Source organism: Humulus lupulus, chromosome 6 (assembly GCF_963169125.1).
Source record: "Humulus lupulus chromosome 6, drHumLupu1.1, whole genome shotgun sequence".
Lineage (NCBI taxonomy): Eukaryota > Viridiplantae > Streptophyta > Magnoliopsida > Rosales > Cannabaceae > Humulus > Humulus lupulus.
In genome coordinates, this window is record NC_084798.1 from 28,252,312 (window position 1) to 28,269,268 (window position 16,957).

General features: G+C 31.7%; 2 protein-coding genes and 1 non-coding gene across 3 annotated transcripts; 1 reads left to right on the plus strand and 2 right to left on the minus strand.

The window, feature by feature from the left end:
* Positions 1-308: 308 nt before the first annotated feature.
* On the minus strand, positions 309-2,556 carry LOC133781968 (uncharacterized). Its single transcript, XM_062221094.1, has 2 exons — positions 1,180-2,556; positions 309-1,101 (listed from the first exon to the last, which is right to left on the minus strand). Exon 2 carries the CDS (start codon positions 1,096-1,098, stop codon positions 610-612), a length of 489 nt encoding a protein of 162 aa, XP_062077078.1. The 5' UTR covers positions 1,099-1,101; positions 1,180-2,556; the 3' UTR covers positions 309-609.
* Positions 2,557-4,549: 1,993 nt separating this feature from the next.
* LOC133781967 (zinc finger CCCH domain-containing protein 48-like) lies at positions 4,550-6,431 on the plus strand. Its single transcript, XM_062221093.1, has 4 exons — positions 4,550-4,786; positions 5,035-5,608; positions 5,719-5,895; positions 5,987-6,431. Exons 2-4 carry the CDS (start codon positions 5,414-5,416, stop codon positions 6,224-6,226), a joined length of 612 nt encoding a protein of 203 aa, XP_062077077.1. The 5' UTR covers positions 4,550-4,786; positions 5,035-5,413; the 3' UTR covers positions 6,227-6,431.
* A 1,255-nt stretch (positions 6,432-7,686) lies between these two features.
* TRNAL-AAG (transfer RNA leucine (anticodon AAG)) lies at positions 7,687-7,767 on the minus strand. Its single transcript has one exon. It is a non-coding gene; the product is annotated as a tRNA-Leu (tRNA).
* Between the last annotated feature and the right edge of the window lie 9,190 nt (positions 7,768-16,957).

Below are 16,957 nucleotides of genomic sequence, written 5' to 3' on the forward strand. Positions count from 1 at the left end.
ATGTCACCAAAACGAACAGGAAAAGAAGAGCTCGAAAACCATGAAAGGAAATCTGGCAATACTATGCTTCTACACTGGGTGAACAAAAACCTCAGAAGTACAAGAACATGTACCAACATGGAACTTGTTCGCATATCATAACATGTTCGCCTATGTCTATATACATGAAGTGAGCAAAGTGATTCTGTTAGCCTAAGGTGTTGATAAGCACCCAAGCACGGTGTAACAAGTAATCAAGGACAAAGACTCCTCAATCACTTGGGGGGCACATACGGTATATGAGAGAACCCAATAATAGATTTTCTACAAAAAAAATTCAAAATAGAGTTATGTTCGCTTGAAAAAGAGTGTGTTTGCTGGTACATGTAAAAAACCTCTGTTCGCATCATACACTAAAGACAACTAGTCTGTTCGTATCATGCACTAAAGGCAACCAGTCTATTCGCACTAAGAACAAAAGGAAAAATGGTTTGTTCGTTGGCATGCAAGTACAGACTACAAAAGAAAACAAAGAGTCAAGGGTATGCAAATACAAAATACTCCAACATAAGATGCGCTAGAAACTAAGCTATCAGGACTCTGGTTCAAAGGTTTGTTCTCTCGAGGCAGCTAAAGGGTCAGCAGAGTGCGGGTAGCAAGATCTTCAGGCCGTGAAACATCACTATTCCCCGCCTGTGCTAAGGAGGTACGAACAAAGGAGCTTTCTTCATCAACAAGTCTCTGTTTGCAAGCTTCTAGCAGGGACTTCTCCCCGCCATTAAAATTTTTTAAATCAATATTGCGGTTGTATTTCCAGACCTGAAAAAACATGTTATTTAGGATCTCTCCTTCTTCTTCAAGGGCTTGAAGACGATCAACTTCCGCATCAGCTTTAAGTTGCTCAACCTCAACAGAATGAGACTTCTGAAGACGGTAAATCTCGGTCTTTAGTTGATTGATCTTGGTACAAGAAGAATTTTTAAGTTGCTCGAGCTCAATCTTACAACTGTTCCTCTCGTCACGAACAGTATCTGTCTCAGACATGAGGGCAAGACATGTATCTTCCTTATCCTTCTTCAACTGCTCGATAGATTCAGATAAGTTGGTCAAGGTGATCATTGTCTGCGAAGGATAAAAATAGTTCAATACAGAAAATCAAGCGAAAAGATAACAAATACGATAATAAGAGAAGAACCATACCTGAACAGTGTTGGCAATAGAATGATGAAGGATCTCGCTGGGGACGCAAACTCCGGAGAAAGACCATTCTTCCCGTATCTAATCACTCTAGATGACCTCTTCAAATCTATGTGCCACCATTTGAATACAAGAAGGTAATATAGGTGATAAGGACCGGGTCGTGGGAACCACACTAGCAGTTGCGACAGGGCCGGCGGTGTAACCACAGCTGGAGGTCGACTCCGAGCTGAACGAACAGAAGAAGACTCTGCAAGGGTCCCCTTATTCTTGTTTGCTAACGGTTTCCTCGTCTTGTTAGCCCTTACACCTACAACCTTAGGGCCGCCGAACAAAGATCAAGAATTCATGTCTCCTGCCAAAAGAAAAATGAGCAAGCATCCTGTTCGTTTAAAGGCTAGTTCAAGCTTCCTGTACATTTATGGGTTAGTTCAGGCATCATGTTCGTTTGTGGACACTAGCAAATTCAACTTAAGGAAAATACATGTGATGTATGTTCGAGTAATTGAGTAGTAATTGTTAAGTGTGTGCATCCACTCATTGGCGAGAGGAGTACCTGCTCATTTTTATTCATAAAAGGTGGATTGGACCGAGACTTAGGTGGGGCTATTCGCATATTCAAAGATGCAACCTATTCACCTATAACCTTGAAGGAAAAGCTTATTTGTCCGCCTATACTGTAAATGGTGCGAATAAAAGATGGGTTATGAGGACCTATTCGCATAAGGCAACATGGAGTTACTTGGGTTCCTGTTTGCGCAAGGTCTGCATACGCATACCAGACGAGAACAGAATAAAAAAAAAAAGAGTACTTATAGAATGATTAGAAGTGTTCGTTTCTAAAGAAAAAAGTTATTTTATTTAATTGTCTTTTAAAATGCATAACCAAAAAATAATGGGGAAATTGTTCACATAATTAAGCCAGAGTTGTGCAAAGCACGAAAACTCACTTGGGGGGTAAATGTTATACCCATTTTTTGGGCATTTATGACATTTAAAAAATAGCAATTATGATGGGATGATGAACAGAACACTTTGCCTTCCTGTTCTCACACAGTGCAAATTGGTTCTTGTTCTCACACAGTGCAAAATGGTTCCTATTCTCGTGGAGTACAAGGCAAACCATTACACGCTAACAGGAGGATCTTGTTAGCGTTCAACACACAACATCCATGCTAACAGAGTTAGCAAAGGAGTACAGAGTTGTCATTTATCAAAATATAACTGTATTTCTGTTGTAAATGAATTATTTGCGAGCCAAGCCCAATACCTTAGGTCCATGATCTAATTTTAACCCTAAACTCCTCACTATAAATAAGAGGAGATGGGATAGAAATGAAGGAGGCAATTGAGAGTACCGAATGATTATTCTTGTATACACAGTCCTTATGCAATGTAAAGCGAATGAGGACTATAGAACAACCGGCGACGCAAGTTTGCCGGAAACTATGGTTCTTTAAGCTTAAATATTAATAAAAGTGATTAAGTGGACCTAGGTCATCTTTTTGGAGTCGAACCACTATAAAATATGGTATTATTTATTTGTTTATATCTCTATTCTTGAATATATGCTCTTATGTTCTCAAGTTGACGAAAAACGACGTTAACAACCGTGAACTTTTCTCATTTTTTATTTTACTTTTATAATTTATGGCTATTAATTAATTAAGGAAAAAACTCTATCTACTTTCTTTTTTTATCATTTTTATTTTAATAATAATAATAGATGTCAATTAAAAATATCTATATATAATAATAAATAAATAAATGATTTATCTATTTGTATTTTTAACATTTTGACAAAACAAGATATCCAAATGTTAATTTTTAACAATAAAGGATTCAAACGGGTAATCAACATTTTGACAAAATACAAGATCCACAAGTTAATTTTAAAAAATAAAGAGTCAAAATAGGTAATTGGCTAAAATACAAAGTTAAAAATGGTGTGAACTCTTATAGAAAACATAAGTTATATAGATAATTATATATATTTATATAATTTACATTTTATAAAGAATTTTTAACACTTTGAATAAATGCATGGTCCTAAGGTTAGTTTTTAAAAATACAGAGTCAAAACAAGTCATTGATCAAAATATAGTGTTCAAATAACCGATCTATGTATTCTTATTTTTAACCATTTGACAAAACTTGAGGTCCACAAATCATTTTTAAAAATAAAGGTCCCAACGAGTAATCGGCTAAAATGCAAGGTTCAGAATGGTGTGAACCCTTACAAAAAATATAAATTAAATATATAATTTAATTTTTATAAAGAATTTTGAACTTTTTCAATAAATACATGGTCCAAAGGTTAATTTTAAAAAATAAATGGTCAAAATGAGTAATCGGCCAAAATACAATATTCAAATAATCGATCTATCCATTCATACATTTAACATTTTGACAAAACACGAGATCTAAAAGTTAATTTTTAAAAATAAAGAGTTCAAACTGGTAATCGACCAAAATAAGTCTTACACAAAACATTAATTTTCTTATACATAATTTAAACTTTTTATAAAAAAATCACGCAAAGCGTACAATAATGATAATAATAATAAAAAATAAAAGCACACGTACGACATGCTTTTTGAACTTTATTTTTGACACTTTAATTATTCAGAATTTTTAAAAAAACTGCTAGAGGTTTGCTATACAATGAACACCATTGTGAAAAAAAAATTATGGTCAAGACGTCACCATGTGTCCATATAAAAAGCATGTTGTACTAGTTGAGTTAAAATGAATTCCTACCCTGTAATCTCTCAAAAAATATTTTAAAATATGTATATTTTTTAATAATTATAAAAAACTACGCGAAGTGCGGTTATGTTTTCTAATTGTAAAATATATCACAAACATGTAATTATTTATAAATTAAATGAATCATAAAAAGTAAACAAAATAAATATTATGCTCTTATAATAGTATAACTTAATTGATGCACTAGTTGTGACTTATTTTTTAAAAATTTATATTTATACGAGATTAATAATTTCATAGTTTTATATATATATATATAAAAAAAATACCATGTATATTTTTTTAATATTTTTTTAAAGCTATATAAATTTTGTTATTAAGTTGAACAAAAAAGGATGTTTAGGTTTTGATTTTAAATATAAAAAAAAGAGTTTAATTAAGATTTTTATTCAGAATGAATTAGTTTTAATATTAATGATATTTTTTAAAAAATATACTTTTATTTCGGTTTTTAATTTGACTTTGTTTTAGTTCTGTTAGGGATATAAAATTTTGTTAAAAAAAATATTTTTTGAATTTAAAAATACATATATGTATAAATAGAGGTGAGATTAGTTAGAGAGAAAGAAACCGTACGAGCGAGAAAGAGAAAGAGAGAAAGAGAGCAAGAGAGCAAGAAAGCAAGAGAGAGAGAAAGCAAGAAAGCAAGAGAGAGAGAGAGAGAGAGATGGGTGTTCTAGGAAGGAGTAACAGAGTTTTCGTTCGTCCTGGTTCAATAGAAAAAGTGTGCAAATTCTGGGCAGAAGGAAGGTGTGTGCGAGGTGATCGGTGCAAGTTTCTGCATTCTTGGTTCCGTGGTGATCTTTACTCCTACCTCGCCAATCTCCAAGGTCACAATAAGGTACTCTACTATTGCCATTTCTTTCTTTCTTTCTTTCCTAACTTTTATTTTGAATTTCCTATTTCAACTTGCATTATTGTTCTTTCGTGATTGACCAAGAATTCGAGTGTTACTCGTTAAGATTCGTTCCGAACAATATATAAATATAACAATAAGGGTCATAAAAAAAAGACTATATAATCTAATGCAACCAAGTTTTCCCTATGTGGTGTACAGATGATCTGATATTTGTTTTGGTTTTGTTTCAGGTTGATTTTTCTGGTTTTGTTTTTGTTTGTTACTCTGTTTTTTTTTTTTTATGATCTTCCGGATGAGATGAGATGAGATGAGACGCTAGTAGTACATGATATGATATGACAGGCGGTGACTGGGCTTGCGCTCCCTCATTCGGAATCTGGAGATAAACTCTACTCAAGCAGCTACGATGGTACACTATGCGTTTGGGATTGCCACACCGGTCAAACGACCCGTGTCATCAATTTTGGAGCCCCAATTGGTTGTTTGATAAATGAGGGGCCTTGGCTGTTCATTGGTCTGCCAAATCTTATCAAGGTTTGGAACACCCAGAACAATAATGGACCTGAATTCGCATTCACTCTGGAGGGGCCTGTGGGTCAAGTCAACTCTATGACTTTGGTGAATGGTACTTTGTTTGCTGGTACCCAGAGTGGGCAGATCTTAGCATGGAAAGCTTCCTCTGAAGAAGCTAATCCTTTTATTCCTGTTAGTGTCCCATCGTCCGTGACACATGAAGGTGCAGTAGTCTGTTTATGTTATGGTGGAAACAGACTATTTTCAGGTTCTCTAGACAGTTCAATCAAGGTATAATATATTATTGAATAGACTATGTTATGTTATCTTGATTTTAACAAGAGTCACTTATATATTGTCCCTTTCTTGCTTACATTACAATTATGTTATTTCTATTCCAGGTGTGGGATGAGAATTTACAATGTGTGGCCACTTTGAAGGGGCATTCAGATGGGGTGATGTCGCTTGTGTTTTGGGGATACTATTTATTGTCATGTTCATTGGATGGCACTGTCAAAATTTGGGCTACCTCTCAAGGAGGCCAAATAGAGGAAAACTATACGCACAAGGAGGGACATGTATGTTAATCTAATATGCTATGACTATGCACCACCATTATCATCAAAAATATATAATTTATTAACCAAAACATATATTTCTCTGTTTCAGGGTGTTCTTGCACTTAATGGGATAACACTCCCTAAGAAGACTGATGCAGAAGCTGACCAAAATATTTTGCTTTGCTCTTGTAATGACAACTCTGTTCGTCTGTATGCGCTGCCAAGTTTTGAAGAGAAGGGCAGATTCTTTACAAGACAAGAGGTGAGGACAATTCAAAAGGGTCCCGGAGGACTGATTTTTACTGGGGATGGTGCTGGTCGTACTACTGTGTGGAAGACGAATGTCTAAGTTTTTTTGTTCTTGTGTTTGCTTTGATAGCTAGATACTTTGATTCATTATTGACTCTTGTATCAACTCTTACAATTTGAGTTTTTTATGAATGAATTATTAGCGGTGGGGGTTATGCACATGATTGGTGGTTTGAGTAAGTGCCAACATAGTTGAGATTTGCTCAAGACTGCGATGATGCTTGGAATCCTCCCATCCCATCCCATCCCATTTTATGATATATCTTTTTAGTCATTTTATTAGCTATTTGATTTTTTTTGTACATGTTAGTACTTTATTTTACACTATGTATTGTGAATTACATGCATTTTTGTGTTTGTAATTTACCTTTGATTTGTTGAGATTGTGGTACTGATTCGATTCAATTTCATTTACTTGATGTTTTGAGTACTTCTTTCCATCACATGTCCAAGCTTTCTCTGCATATAATTGCTACACTAGAACTGCCTTATCAGATTCATTCTCTAGAACTGCCACATAAGTTGTCTTTATAGGTCTTCGTTTAAAATTCATTCTTAATATATTGTGGTTTTTTTTTTCATGTTTTAATGGCTTTAATTGTTAATTGTAAGAGAATTTTAAAACTAGTTAAAAATATATAAGCCATGATTCCATGACTTTATTCCCCTTCATTTTAGTTTCTAAAAGAGCACCAACCCCTACTTTATTCTTACTACATATATCTATATCTGCTGTATGCTTATTAGGACCATTCAATCCCCTCAAATTCCAGCTCAATATATTGTGATTATCCATAAGAAGAGTTAGGAACAAAAATACCTCATTTCTCACCGTCCACCTGCTCTTGAAGCACCTCAAATGCATTTTTCTGGTTCTTTCCTTGCCCAGTTGGAATTTTAGCAGATAAAGAACTAACAACTTCAACCGGTCCTTGTTTGGAAAGAGTAGCCACTTTCTTTGGAGTTTGCCAACTAGCTTCACTGTTATTTGGTCCCTCACCATCAATAGACATATTAGCCGAACCCTTATTCAGATCAGGTGCAGCAACCCGATGTTGGTTGCCCTTATCCCTTCCCTCCTCTAACTCATCTTTAGGTTGAACATCCTTCTTGACCCAATGAGTTTTCATGTTAATCCAAACATGTATTAACATAAGCAAACAAAGGAAAAAAATACCAATCTAAAAACTATAACTAGTGTGATATTAATTTTATTTTAATTTTTAATTTTAAGAGAATATTATAAATATTTAACCGAATATATTTTTAAAACTAATTAAAAATATATGTTAATTAATTATAATAATATAAAATCAAATATTATAAAACATCATTATTATAATAATATATATACAAAACTAAATATTTAATCATTAATATTATAAAATATCATTATTATAATCATATATAATACATAATCTTAATTTTTATTAAAATTTCTATCATTTATATTTAAAAATAATACATATTTTTATTACTTAGTCTAATAAAGGTGGGATGTGTTGAGAGTGGGATTTGAACCCACGCCCTTTCGGACCAGAACCTTAATCTGGCGCCTTAGACCAACTCGGCCATCTCAACATGTCTTGACCATTTTATTCACATTGCCATGAAAATTGTTAATCTTTGTTACAAAATTGGGCCCCATTTCCAAGTTAATTGTTTCCAGCAAGTTTTTCTTTACTCGATTAGTTCATTGACTATTTTATGTATATATCAATAATTTATAGTTGCAACTCAATTATATGTATTGATAATTTGATACCCAATTAAATTCTGTCATTTTCATAAATACTTCAACGTTTATTATATGTTTGGTTAGTACACAGTACTCATGTAAATTCCACTTGTAGTATTTTATCCAATTTATGTTATATTTTTATATTTCCGTTTGAAAATGAATATATATATATATATTAGATAAAAGCAACATTTGCGTAGTTTTATTTATAAAATTTATTAATTATTTTTATTAAATTTATATTAATGTCATATAATTTTGAAATAAATATTTTATTTTAATTAAATCAATTTTTAAGTTTATATTTGTTTTAGTTTTTTAATTTGGAAGTAACAACAAAAGATTATACATTATATATCTAAAAAATTTATTGCTAATTCACAGCAGATTATATTATATGTTTAATATGATATTATTCTAATGAGTGAGTTTAAGTTTAATTAAATTTTATTTAAGTTATAAAACGTAAGATTTTATTATTTTTAAATAATTATTATTGTAAAATATCTAAAAAAATATCATATTTTAATTTATTTAATTATTTATTATTTTAAAATAATTATTATTGTAAAATATCTTATTTTAATTTTTTAATTATTTATTATTTTTAAATAATTATCATTGTAAAATATCTAAAAAAATATTCTATTTTAATTTTTTAATTATTTATTTTATTTTATTGAAGCTTAAATCCTTACAAACTATTATTAAATAAAAAAAATATTCTGTTAAATATAGAATATTTTGTTAAAGTTAACGTTAAAAAATAAAAAAATTTCATTATCTACATATTTATTATATAGAAGAGATATTCCTCTTTGCTTTTCTAATAGCAATTACCCTTTAATTTTTGAAGTAATGAAAATATTTACTTTCTTTAATCTTATCACGTTGTTCATTAAGTTCTCACTCCTTTATGTTATAAAAAAGTATATGTAAATTCATATATACACATAATTAAAAATAGAATCATTAAAATTAAATATATTAGATACTATATTATTTTTAATATAAAATATATTAACTTACCATAAAAATTTAGTACCAATAAGTGGTAATTTAAAAAGATCACTACTAATAATTTTTCTTTAAACTAATATTATAAGCTAATTTATTTATTTTCAAGTAAAACAATCATTTTTTAACTTGTTAGTAATGGGCGTTATTAGATTCACTTCTAGTTTTTGTTTTTTCCTTGGGAAAGAAAATTGAATGGTTACTTTGTTTTAGATTTTTTTTTTAATAAATTATTTTCCAAATTTTGAAAACAAAAGCTATCCGGAACGAGAGAGACTTGGGTGAGAAAGATATCCATACAATAATTATAAGGATTTGGGTAGATGAAGGAGAGACATGGACCGCTAATTGTAATAAAGTGTGTACATATAGTGATAGCAAAATTGTGTACATATGAAAATAGAGTAAAGATATCGGCACCCAAAATATGCTCATAAACATTACATACAGTGACGTGTTACTGTTTTTTAAAACAGTAAGTTCTATTTTTAATAAATGTAATTGGTTAGGTCAAACTGCCACATCACTGTTTGTAATATTTAATGTAATGCTTCAAATTTCCTAATAAGGTTTAAGACCTTGATTAGGAGATCGGGATGGCCATAATTGATTTATTATGTTATTAAATTATTATACGTATGTTTATGTGAATTATATTATTATATAATGGTAAATACATGCATATGAGTTCATTTTTTAATTATAAGAGCATTTTGGTAATTTGACCGTTGGGAACGTGATTGTGTATTTTCATGCATATGGGTGAATTATAAATAATACCACGTTATATGTGGATTTGTTCGAGCCATTCGGCATGAGACGGTCATGAAATGCAAGTTATCGGTCTAGTCATAACGGAGTTAGTTTTGGGGCTCGGGGTGAGTCTCAGGGTAATTTGATGATTAGAACGTTGCCGGAAATTAAAGGGTAACGGGATATAAATTATTAGCATTTGAGAATATTGAGAATAACAGGAATTGGAGGTCGTTAATTATGATTAACGGGATTAGAGGAGAAATGATGATTTTGCCCTTGCTGGACTATAAAGGACTTTATTTAAACCTAGGGGCAGTATGGTCAATTGGCAAAGGATATATATAAAACAAGAAAGCTGTAGAAAATATAAGAAAAACAAAGCATCATCATCCCATCTCAACTCTCTCTCCCGACCTCTCCTTCTCTTCTTTTCCTTTTCTAATTTTTGAACCCTACTTGAAGAACCAAGCTAGGAGAGCAAGGTTTGAGGGCTTAGGACCTTGGTTCAACCATTGAAGAGGATTTAAATCAAGCTTGCGGTAAGGATTCAACCATGAATTCTGGTTATACTATGTTTTTCATTTAGTTTTCAGCTGAGAATTTTGAAGTGATAGGTTGAGAATTCATGGAGGTTTTTGGGGAAAGTTTGCTTGGGCTTTGATGAGGGTGTGATATAGATGAAGTTTTGGGGTTGAATTTGATGTTTTGATGATGTTTGGGATTGGTTTGGAGGTTTGGTTTTCAAGGGAAATCGCAGGGGAGAAGACCAAAAAAATTTCTGGTCTGCAGGTGGCGCCCCAACGCCATTCCTAGCGCCCCAGCGCTAGGCAGAGCAGGGAGGGGGCCTTCTTTGGTTTGGGACAGTGCCCCAACGTCATTTGGCAGCGCCCCAGCGCTAGGCCAACTTCAGCAAGTCCTATTTTTAGGGCTCGGGATGACTTTTAAGGCTCGAGGGTTGGTTCCTTTACCCCGTTTGGGTGGATTGAGAGTCCCGGGAGTGTGAGATTGGTCCCGAGAGTGAGGTTTTAGATTATAAACATTTTTATGATTTATTTTATTGATGAAATTCCATATGTGGTTATGACTAGGTGACCGCTAAAGGATCAAATAATTGATCGTTCTCAAGGGTCGTTCTTTTACTAATTCTTGCTCTAACCCAATGTAAGAAAACTGCACCCCATATGTGACATGCACGGTTATTCTTGATGCATGTTGGATGTTTAAATGTGATGCACGAGAAACATGTGATTAGGGCATGCAATGAATGTTGAATATGAGATTGATTAGAGTTTGAGTCTCTGTGTTTGTGCGTGATCATAATTATGCTAGCAACTATTAAGTAAGCATGTTGAATGCCCTACTTTTGGATATTTGACATATGATATATGCATGGTAACATGGCTTACTTGTGTGTGGCACTGACTAACTAGTCATATTTGGCAATGGTGTCAGTATTAACTGTGAAGCTGTGACCTACTTGTCAAAGTTCGTAGTTATATTGAGCACTGGTCACCTGGTATTGACTAATAAGTCAAGGATGACCTTAGCGTGTTTAACGCAAGCCGATAAAGATTAGATCTAATCGACATCTGCATTGAATGAGTCAAATGAGCATTAATGTCGGATGATAACTCTACAAAATAGAGTTATTTTACCATATTTTATATGCTAATTGTTGCTTAGTTCTTGAGTTTTTAATTAACTTATTAAGTTTTTATGTAATTTTTTATTTATTAGTCTTACTGTAGTTTTCTAGATTTTTATATGTTTTTATAGATATTTTATTATAATATATTGTAATTTAATTATATGAAATTTGTATTGTTAAGATAGAAGTTAAAAATGTAATTCTTTTGAACTTAAATGCTTTATTAAATTAAGTTATAATCAATATTTTCAAATAATTAATATGATTTATTTATAATTGAAAATATTTGATTGTTATTTAATTTATTTTTATCTTGTAGGAATTATATTGTTGCATTTTTATTGCTCTTGAAAAGAGAAGAAAAAAATGTTAGAGTTGAAAGAAAAGAAAGAAAAGTGGTGTTTTTGAGCAAAAGCCCAAGTCAGCCCAGCCCAAGTGCCAGGCCCACTTCCTCCTTCAGCATATATGCACCTTCGGCAGCCTCCTTCCCCAGCCATACGCCCAGCTCACGCCACCTGGCTCTTCATCAACAAAGCACTTCATATGTAGCATCCTCCAGCAGCCCAATTGGGCCTCCAAACCGCACGGCCCAATGTCCCCTGCTCTTGCTCCTCACGCCTGGCAAACCTCCCAGCCGCCTGCCTTCAATCTGCCTCCAAAGCAGCAAGCAGCAAGTCACCTAGAAGCCGTACGGCCCAGCTTGTCCTCAGCCCACAAGGCCGCCTGCCACCAGCAGCCTAGTGCTGCATTTTCGCCACTTTTTGAGCCTTAATTTGCCTAAGTGTACTATTTGTCCCCTATGCTCAAAATGCCACTTTTTACCCCAAAATCATCATCACTCCTACAATTTACCCCTATTTACCATATTATTATTAATTTAATCAATTTACTTAATTTAAATTGATTATTTTACTAATCTCATTTTGGCTATAAATAAGGGGTTTGAAGACCATTTTAGGGGGCTTAATGTTTTGGTCACCATCTTTTTCTTTCATTTTCTCTCTACCATTCTCTCTTCCATTTGGGTTTTTCAAGAGCATTTTGCAAGTATGTATGTCATTTATTTTGTAATTTCTACTCTAGTTATGTGCTTCTAATCTTTTTCATAAGATTATTAAAATCATGATGAAGCAACTTGTAACTAGGTAATATTTATGTTGTATGTTGATTTCCCTTGTAATGCAACAAAGTCTATGGATTTTTCTTCTTCATATATTTCTTTCATCTTAAATATCTTGTATTTTAGATTATTAGAACATATTTACACTTTGTTCTTCATTAGTGCATAAACATAATATTCTTTGTGTAAGATGTGTCATTAAATTGTACACATCCATGCTTAGAACAAAAATATTATGTTTTGTCTTATAAATAATGTTCATTGATTTATTTGTTATTTCATTAGATTGATTTACACTAAATGCTTTGAAATTATAATTTTGAAAAGTGAAGAAAAATCCTATCTTTTTATAAGAAATATGTGCTTAAAATTATAAATATTTTTGGAAAATGATAGTTTAAATTATTTTAACTATCACTAAAACTTGGGAATCAATATACTAATAAATATTATTAAACTTACATTTTGTGGATTCTAGTATCTTAATAATCTTTTCTTTTAACACTTATTTTCAACTCATTATTGCTTTATTTTTATTCTCTTAAATAGCTTTATTTTTCAATCTTTTATTTTATGTTTATAATATTAAAACTCATCAATCTTTGGAGCTAGGTTAGAATTTATTATTTTTGATTTAAAATAGTTTCATTTTCGATTTTAGACAACTCCTTTGGGTTCGACATCCTTGCTTACACGATCACTATTCTATATGGACGATTCGTGCGCTTGCGATATATAAATTTTTAAACATACCCGTTTTGGGTCCATCATCGGACCAACCTCAAGTTCGATGAAAACTAAAAGCGCTTGTCTAGCCAAAGGCTAGTCGCTTAGAGCCAGGGCCAGAGAGCCCCATTGACTGTTTAGTCACATGACTATGGGTGTTGAGCCCAAGTGACTTACTCAGCAGTCACTCATCTGATTACAACCAATGCCGGAAAGCCTAGGTAACGATTTCGTCACACGGTTGTGGGTGCCGAGCCCCGTAGTGACTTGCTTGTCAGTCACTCATTATGGTTTAACATAACCTCAAAGTGATATTCACTCATTTGCTCAGGGCTATAAGCTCTGTATGATCATGATAATCATCATTGGCATGGCTGTGAGTGCTGAGCCTCGTGGTGACTTGCTTGTCAGCCACTTAGTATGGTTTACCAGAACCTCAAGTGTTAAATCACTCATCTGATTATGATTGACTTGATGATCATCCAATCAGGAGGGCAGGATTTCTTATCCTAGATTCCCCAGCATTATGTGAATTTATTTGCATGCTTGAATAGAGCTATGTTTGATAGGCATGTTAGATATGATTTGATGTCATGATATGACTGTTCATGAGCATATTGGGTTTTCTTGCTGGGCTTCGGCTCACGGGTGCTATGTGGTGCAGGTAAAGTCAAAAGAAAGTTGGACCATCCTTGAGTTGGAGAGCTTAGGTGACGATGTGTACATATGCGGCTACTCGACCACCACGGCCGATGATTGAAAGAGGAACTAGGGTTAAACTCTGTTTTTCCGTTTAGATTGGATGGTTGTAAATATTTTATTGTATAGACCTTTAAATTATATTTTTGGGATCACAATGATACAGTAAACGTTTTAGTGAAACGTTATATCTTAACCGAAATTTTTAATTCCTAAACCGCTAATCATGCTTAGTTACACAGTTATGGCCAAATGACTCGATTAACGAGTTTAGTACCGTTTAAAATGCGCACCGTAACGGTCTCTGGAGTTTAGAACATTACATTTAAGTATATATTTTAGGTGCACATATCATTACTCATAAAAATAATATGATAAAGTGTATCTCAAAACATCACCCTCTTATTTTGAACTTCATAATGAATAATATTTAGGATTTTCCACTTTTGTAACTAAAATGTAAAAAAAAAATCTTTCCCCTTATTATAGATAAATAAATTCTTATAATTCTCATCGAGGCAATTTCTTCTCATCATATATCGTATTTTCGCCTTCAAAATCTTTAACCAATCATTTGCACGAATTTTTTAAATAAAGTCAAAAAAATATTTAAAATTAAAAAAATAACAGTATTTCTTAATTTTACTTAGTACAAAATTACTCATTTTAAAGAAAACTGAAAAAAAATATATAATTTTTAAATATAGATGGTACAATAAGAGATAAAGAAAGATATCAACGGGAAGAGTAAATGAAGAAAAGAAAAATAAATTAATAAATAGTTAAGAGTAATTTGCGTCACAATTTATTTTCGTTGGTACCTCTCGATCATCTGCCAATTAGATTGCCAAATGTTAATTTTTGATTGGGTAACACTATTTAAAATTTGCCCATTCACCTCAAGTCTTCCATTTCATAAAAAATGATGCCATCTCAACATTAATAAAATAATTTTAAAATAAAACAGAAAAAGATATAATTTATTAATTATAATAATACATATTTAATAAAAATTAAACTAAAAAAAAACTCCAATGTCTAACTCGTAACCCATTAAAAAAAATTAAAATCATCTATCATCTTTTCCTCCTTTCTAACCCTCATTTTTACGTTGAAGCTCAGATCTGCATGGTTGAAGCTCGCAGATGGGCTCGTACGTAGTCGGATCTGCGCGCACTGGGGACGAGGGGACGAACAGAGACGCACAGCGTCGGGGACGATGGACAGATCGAGACAGTGAAGAAGATGAATGAATCTGATGAATAATAGTTCTTCGTTTGGGCTCGCAACAGGGAAGAAGATGCTCTTGGTTGAAAATAGTTCCCGTTTCAAAATATGAAATAAGAAAACCAGGTTTGAATAGTGATGGTTTCAATTTACCTCCACTCCACTCCTCTGTCGACCTTGAATGTGAAGAACTCGGCCGCTTGGTTGAAGATGGGTTGAAGCTCGCCGCTTGTTGGGTTCTTGTTCTCAGCTAGGTTTATTTGTGGTATTTGGGCATGATGGGAGATGGGAGGAGAAGGGTTGTGACATTCCAGATCTGAGTTTGCTCAACTTGGATGAGAACAACAGATTTTTGGGTGGGAGATTTCTGGGTTTATGAAGAACATGAAAGAACATGTATTTTGAAAATCATTTAAGTGAGAATTGGTTGATTTTATTTAAACCAAATCTAAATAAAATTATACATTAAATTTAGTTTAATTGTTTTTGTTAATAAATTATTTTGTTAAAACAGGTTTTTAAATTTGTTATTGTCAGTGTTTAAAGAATTAAATTTATTTAAAATTAGCTTTAATTTTTTTTTATTAAAATTGATTTTTAATTATTTTTTATTTATGTATTAATTAATAAAATCGTGACATGACATTGAGTGAGAGTGAGCTGAAATTTTTTATAATGACATGAAAGATATAAGGATTTTAAATGATGTGGTCCAATATTTTAAATATAATGAGTTATTAAATAAGTTATAGAGTTTTCTTAATTAATTAAATATCTTTTCAAATCACATATTTTTTTTATTTTACATCTAAGTTTTACATTATATCATACATCAACTTCTCTATATATTTTTCTACATCATTTAAATATTATATCTTTAAATATATTTTATTAATTAAAGTAAAATAAAATAATAATAAATATATACTAAATGAGAGAGAAAACTTATAAAGAAAAATAATAATATTAAAATATTATATAAAAATATGTAAATGTTATGTAAACGTAGATATAGATTAATTTGAGTTTATGCATAACTATTATAAATATATGTATAAAGGAGTTGTTGGAATATATTTTTATGAGTTTTAGCTCAATATTATAGATAAAGTGTATTACAAAATGCATCACAAAAACATACTTTTTTTAATAATTTACCTCAAACTTTTGCATTATGCTATGCATCTGCTTATCTATTTTTTCTCTACATTATTTAAATATTATATTTAAAAATATATTTGATTCATTTTAAGAAATAAAATAATTAAATATAATAGTATCACACTCATATATATACAAAAGTTTATAAAAAAATATTTATAGTTTGATGAATAGTATTTTATTACATATAGAGAAACACTATTCATTTAGGTAACCATTTTTTCTCTTTATTATAAAGAATAACACATTTTACCTCTTCTATTGGGAGTGCTCTTACCATAGTAAAATATTTAATGTAGTGGGAGAAGGCTGTATTGTTTAAATAATATGATATTTATATTAAATAATGTGACCATGTGTGTCACATATTATAACATAAAAAATTAGAGTTACATTTTTGGATAATATGAATATTCAAATATGTAACATATTTGGAGTTATAAATTTAGTTACAAATTTGTAACCTCAAAATATTACTAAATAATGTGTAGATTTGATATTACACATTTTGATTTGAATTTATCAAAGCCATAAGTGATATGCCTATTGAAGACATGATTTCAACCCTCATAATGTGTTTGGAGGTTACAAAGTCATGTGGAAAGAGGATATAGCCGTTTGGAAATGACAAAATTGAGTTTTGCTAAAATTGGACCTGTGGCCGCGACCACGAGTG

What these genes read in the sequence shown, in the direction of transcription:
- LOC133781968 (XM_062221094.1), bottom strand. Translation starts at nt 1,098, where the DNA reads ATGATCACCTTGACCAACTTATCTGAATCTATCGAGCAGTTGAAGAAG.
- LOC133781967 (XM_062221093.1), top strand. Translation starts at nt 5,414, where the DNA reads ATGACTTTGGTGAATGGTACTTTGTTTGCTGGTACCCAGAGTGGGCAG. An exon ending in CTCTAGACAGTTCAATCAAG is followed by an intron (nt 5,609 to 5,718) that starts GTATAATATATT and finishes TTTCTATTCCAG; the next exon opens with GTGTGGGATGAGAATTTACA. An exon ending in ATACGCACAAGGAGGGACAT is followed by an intron (nt 5,896 to 5,986) that starts GTATGTTAATCT and finishes TCTCTGTTTCAG; the next exon opens with GGTGTTCTTGCACTTAATGG.